Below are 6352 nucleotides of genomic sequence, written 5' to 3' on the forward strand. Positions count from 1 at the left end.
TAAGGTATTTAGTTATTTTGACTCTTTTATATTATTTTATCTTACTTAATTGTGAACTAATTATTTTTCTTTTTTATAAATTGAAGGTTTATGTATGTTCCAGCCCCTCATAATGCTAAAACGCTAACTAAAGCATTAATGGGGTGTTTGGTCGCATGGTCCACTGATTGCAAGTTATCTACCTTGACTTTAGATAACTATAGTGTAAATTTTTCTATGATGGAGAAAATGAAAGAGAAATTAAGACCTGATAATCTTCTCTTGAAAGGGGAGTTGCTTCACATGAAATGTTGTGCACATATATTGAGCTTAATTTTTCAACAAGGATTAAGTGCAATTCAAAGTGGGATAGAGTCCATTCGAGAGAGTGTTGTTTTCTGGACTGCAACTCCAAAAAGAGTTGAGAAATTTGAGGAAACAAAGGATGGTGTTTCTCTTTCAAGTAAGAGAAAGTTAGTTTTAGATTGTAAAACTAGATGGAATTCAACTTATTTGATGCTTATGAGTGCGATTCCTTATAAAGAAGTCTTCAATAGCCTTATACACAAAGATAAAAGCTACAAGCAAGCACCGAGTGATCATGATTGGCTTTTAGCAAAAGTGATGTGTGAAAAACTCAAACTATTTTATAGTGTGACTGAGATGTTTTCTGGGGTCAGATATCCAACTGCCAATCTTTTTTTCCCAAAGATTTGTGAGATCCGAATGTTGCTTCAAGAGTGTTCTATATCACCTTATGCGGAGATCAAGAGAATGGCTACCAATATGGCTAAGAAGTTTGAACAATATTGGTCTCTCATACATGGAGTATTAGCCCTAGCCACTATTTTGAACCCAGGATTCAAAATGAAGTTGATTGAGTACTATTTTCCCAAAATGTATGGTGATGAATCCCCACTTGAAGTTGAGCGACTTAGGAAGTTGACTTATGACTTGGTAAAAGAATACAAGCCATGTGATGCCAAAGAAACCGATTTTTCGTTGAATATTTCTGATTTTGGCATGGATGTTGATGATTGTGGAGATCCTTTGGCGGGCTTTGATTTATTTGTGAGTACCACTTCAACTGTTGATACTTATAAATCTGAGTTAGATTATTATTTAGAGGAGAATGTTTTGCCAAGGACCGGAGATTTTGATATTTTAGCATGGTGGAAGGCGAATGGTCTTAAATATCCTACTTTGCAACGAGTTGTTAGAGATGTTTTGGCTATACATGTGTCTACGGTTGCTTCTGAATCAGCTTTTAGTACCGGTGGTAGACATGTCACTCCTCATCGTAATAGGCTTCATCCGGATACATTGGAAGCATTAATTTGTGTCCAAGATTGGCTACGGGATGAGAAATTAGGTTCTATATTCTAACCCTTTTACATTTTACTTTTTTTAACATAAAATATTTTGTAACAAGACTTATATTTTTTTATTTTTTATCTGCAATGTTTGAAGTTATAAAAGATGATAAAGCAGGCCCAAGCTTTGTGGATTTTGATTTTTAGCTTATGAAGAATTGTGTTTTTTATGTTGGTTTCTTTAAACAAACTTGAATGTTATGGATTTTGTTTTTGTTTTATTGTTAAGTATTGGTTTGTCGCTATAGTTTTTACTATATCGTGTATGAGAATGAAGTAAGAACTCTAAATTGTATTGGTTATCATGATTATTATTATTATTATTATTATTATTATTATTATTATTATTATTATTATTATTATTATGTATTTTTTATATATATTTTTCAGATTTATAATTTTTTTTATTAAACGGGTATTCATCGGGTTCCCCGTATCCGGCGGAGATTTTTCTACCCGAACCCGTCGGGGATTTAGCGGGGTAGGGGCGGGGATGGATATGTGGATCGGAGGTCGGGTGTGGGGACGGATTTTGTAGTATCCACAAATATCCGCCCCCATTTGCATCTCTACGGTTGACAAAGTGTTCTCACTTCCTAGCTATAAGTGAGAACTCATCTGCGGAGAAACTGGCTAAGGTCTGCGTTCGAGAGGTAGTGGCTCGGCATGGAGTGCCGACATCGATAGTGTCAGATCGTGATGTGCATTTTACTTCCAGGTTCTGGAAGAAATTTCATGAGGAGTTGGGTACCCGGCTACATTTTAGCACCGCATACCATCCACAAACAGACGGGCAGAGTGAGCGAACGATTCAGACGCTTGAGGATATGCTACGCGCTTGTGTTATGGACTTTGGTGGGAGTTGGGATTCCTACCTGCCCTTGGCTGAGTTTTCATACAACAACAAGCATCACTCCAGCATTGGGACGCCTCCTTTGAGCTTTTATATGGGAGGAGATGTCAGACTTCTATATTTTAGGGGAGAGGTCGGACAGAGTGCGATCGGGAACACCGAGATAGTGCGCAAGATGACAGAGCAAATTTAGTAGGTTAAACAAAGGTTGTTGACGGCCCAGGGTCATTAGAAGAGTTACGCAGATCGAAGGCATTCTGAGCTAGAGTTCCAGGTCGGCGACTTTCTTCTCCTAAAGGTATCCCCATGGAAAGGAGTGATCCGATTCAGTAAGTGGGGAAAACTGGGCCCTAGATTCATTGGTCCTTTTAAGGTGATTGACCTGGTGGGTAAGGTAGCTTATCGGTTAAAGCTACCTGAGGAGTTGAGCCAGATTCATAACACTTTCAATGTATCTCAGCTGAGGAAGTGTGTAGCCGACGAGACAGTGGTAGTTCCTTTAGACGACATTCAGGTTGATAATTGCCTGAACTATATTGAGAGGCCAGTAGCAATAATGGATATGAAGTTAAAGACCTTGAGGAACAAGGAGCTGCACCTGGTTAAAGCTCAGTGGCAGCATCGTAGAGGTTCAGAGTGGACTTGGGAGACGGAGTCTGAGATGCATGAGCAGTACCTAGAGTTGTTTCCAAAGGATGACTTTGAGGGCGAAGTCTGATCCTAGTGGGGGATAATTGTAATATCCCGAGATAAGGTATGTATCGATGACCCTAACTTTTATTACATTTGTCAAAACTATCCCTTAATTGAGAAAAGATAGTAGTTAAGTACGTCGGGCGTACGCCTTTGTACGCTCAGCGTACTCATGTGCGTATCATGAACGCGGAGGCCACCAAGTACGCTGGGCGTACCAGAGGGTATGTTAGGCATACTAGGCTTAGTGTGTAGACCCTAATTGTCTTGTGTGTCCCTATTTAAGGAATATGATGGCCTCATTTCCAGCCACCATTTCCAGCCTCCAACTCCCCTCAAACCCTAAATCACGTTTCAATAGCTTGCTTATTGAGTTTCTTGTGAAGTTCTTTTGAGAAGAAGGAGCCTTGAAGGAAGTAGATTTAGTGACCAAGCTCTTGAATCTGAGCTTTTCTGTGGTTGGTGCATCATCCAAAGGTATCAAGCTTCAAACTTTCTCATTGTTTTGTATAGTTCATGTTTTTGTCCATTTTTAGGGTTTATGTCCCAAGCTTGAAGCTTTATAAGTTTGATGAAATCCAAAGCATAGCTTCTGTCTTTGTAGGTGTTTTTAGACGTTTGGGTTCATAAAAATGAGATCTTGGTCTTCAAGATCTCTCCATGCATGAGATATGTGGACCTTGTGATTAAAGGATTAGAGTTTATTAGTTTTAGACTTGCCCGGCCTTGCTAAGGCTTAAAGTCACCAACTTTATGGAGTAATTGACCTTATCTAGCGCAGATCTGTAGTGGTAGCAACTGTCTTAACGGATTAAGACAAAAAGAGTGAAAATAGGAAAACTAGGAAGTACGTCGTGCATACTCCCAGCTACGTTTCGTGTAGCGCTGAGCCACCCTGATACATGCATGGCTGGTTGTACGCCCAGCGTATGCGCTGGGTGTTGTGTAACACTCTAAATTTTCAAACAAAATTTTCATTTTAAAAGTTTCACACAAAACATAGTTTAGCATTTCTCATGTCAAATTGAAATTTTCCTAAACACAAAACATCATAAATTTATTTGCCAAATATCCCAGAATCCACATAAACACAAACCATCAAGCTGGTGTGTACAATCATGTTGGTGCCTTCTCGTGATCCTGAGATGTACCTGAAACACATTTTACACAAACGCTATAAGCACGAAGCTTAGTGAGTTCCCAAAAATATCACATACACAAATAATTAGCCTCTCATGGCTATTTCTCAATAAGGACCCTTCGGTCATGTGTCTCGGTGAAGACCCTCCGGTCTCACAGGTCGGTATGGACCCTCCGGTCTTTACTCAATATATGCACATGATTATATAACAGCATAAATCACATAGACAGAATGCACAATAACACATATCTCAATATAAGAAAATATGACCCCCTGGTCAATAACATGAGTAAGACCCTCTGGTCACACATGGATTACCACACAGGTAAGTATAGTAAGAAGACTCACCTTGCAAGTAAAGTAAATAAATCATGTATCTGAACTGCCGGTCTAGTCTCTGCCTAACATATTTCACATATACCTCTAATTAATAATTGACATGAACAACCCTTAAAATGTTAGACCAAGTCCTCTACTAAACCTCGAGAGGGTAAAAAGACCATTTTGCCCCTCAAAAGTCCATATCTTGACCAAAACCCTAAAAGTCAAAGAAACTCAACACCCAGCACGTATGTTGGGCGTACATCCCTCTACGTTGGGTGTACAACCAGCCATGCATGCATCAGGGTGGCTCAGCACTACGCGGCGCATATCTAGGAGTACGCATGGTGTACTCCCCAGTTTTCCTCATTTCACTCTTTTTGTCTTAATCCGTTAAGACAGTTGCTACTACTATAGATCTGGGCTAGATAAGGTCCATTACTCCATAAAGTTGATGACTTTAAGCCTTAGCAAGGTCGGACAAGTCTAAAATTCATAAACTCTAATCCTTTAATCACAAGGTCCACATATCTCATGCATGGAGAGATCTTGACGACCAAGATCTCATTTTTATGAACCTAAACGTCTAAAATGACCTAAAAGGACAGAAGATATGCTCTGGATTTCATCAAACTCATAAAGCTTCAAGCTTGGGACATAAAACCCTAAAAATGGACCGAAACATGAACTATACAAAACAATGAGAAAGTTTCAAGCTTTATACCTCTGGATGATGCACCAACCACAGAAAAACTCAGATCCGAGAGTTTGGTCACTAAATCATATTCCTTCAAGGCTCATTCTTCGCAAAAGAACTTCACAAGAACACTCAATAATCCATAAATGCTCACACAAGCTATGGAAACGTGATTTAGGGTTTGAGGGGAGTTGGACGTTGGAAATGGTGGATGGAAATGAGGCCATCATGTTCCTTAAATAGGGAAACACAAGACAATTAGGGTTTACACGTTGAGCCTAGTACGCCCAGCGTACCCTCTGGTACGCCCATCGTACTAGGTGGCCTCCGCATTCATGATATGCACATAAGTACGCTGAGCGTACACATGCGTACGCCCCGCATACTCAACTGCCACCTTTTCTCAATTAAGGGCTAGTTTTGACAAATGTAATAAAAGTTAGGGTCATCGATACATACCTCATCTCGGGATGTTACATGTTGACTTTCATTGAATTTTAGGGTTTTGGTCAAGATGTGGACTTTTGAGGGGAAAAATGGTCATTTTACCCTCATGAGGTTTAGTAGAGGACTTGGTCTAACATTTTAAGGGTTGTTCATGTCAATTATTAATTAGAGGTATATGTGACATATGTTAGGCAGAGACTAGACCGGCAGCTCGGGTGCAGGATTTATTTACTTTACTTGTGAGGTGAGTCTCCTCACTATACTTACATGTGTGGTAATCCATGTATGACCGGAGGGTCTTATTCGTGTTATTAACCAGAGGGTCATATTTTCTTATACTAAGATAAATGGTATTATGCATTCTGTCTATGTGATTTGTGTTGTTACATTATCATGTTCAAATATTGAGTTATGACCGGAGGGTCCTTACCGAGCTCTGAGATTGGAGGGTCCTCACTGAGACACATGATCGGAGGGTCCTTATTGAGAAATAGCCATGAGAGGCTAATTATTTGTGTATGTGATATCTTTGGGAACTCACTAAGCTTCATGCTTATACTGTTTGTGTAAAATGTGTTTCAAGTACATCTCAGAATCATGGGAAGGCGTCGGCATGATTATACACACCAGCTTGATATTTGTGTTTATGTGGATTCTGTGATATTTGACAAACAAATTTCTAATGTTTTGTGTTTGGGAAATTTTCAATTTGGCATGAGAAATGTTAAACTATGTTTTGTGTGAAACTTTTAAAATGAAATTTTTGTTTGAAAATTTAGAGTGTTACACTTTGTCAGATTACTTGCACTTTATGTTGATCAATTCATGATTGTTCTTCAAATTTCGCA

General features: G+C 39.2%; 1 protein-coding gene across 1 annotated transcript; it reads left to right on the forward strand.

Annotated features, from left to right (window-relative positions):
• Nucleotides 1–219: 219 nt before the first annotated feature.
• On the forward strand, nucleotides 220–1365 carry LOC111885852 (zinc finger BED domain-containing protein RICESLEEPER 2-like). Its single transcript, XM_023882079.1, has one exon. The coding sequence runs from the start codon at nucleotides 220–222 to the stop codon at nucleotides 1363–1365; it is 1146 nt and encodes a 381-aa protein (XP_023737847.1).
• The last annotated feature ends 4987 nt before the right edge of the window (nucleotides 1366–6352 follow it).

Source organism: Lactuca sativa, chromosome 5 (assembly GCF_002870075.4).
Source record: "Lactuca sativa cultivar Salinas chromosome 5, Lsat_Salinas_v11, whole genome shotgun sequence".
NCBI lineage: Eukaryota > Viridiplantae > Streptophyta > Magnoliopsida > Asterales > Asteraceae > Lactuca > Lactuca sativa.

Coding starts and splice junctions, on each gene's coding strand:
- LOC111885852 (XM_023882079.1), top strand. CDS start 220: ATGGAGAAAATGAAAGAGAAATTAAGACCTGATAATCTTCTCTTGAAA.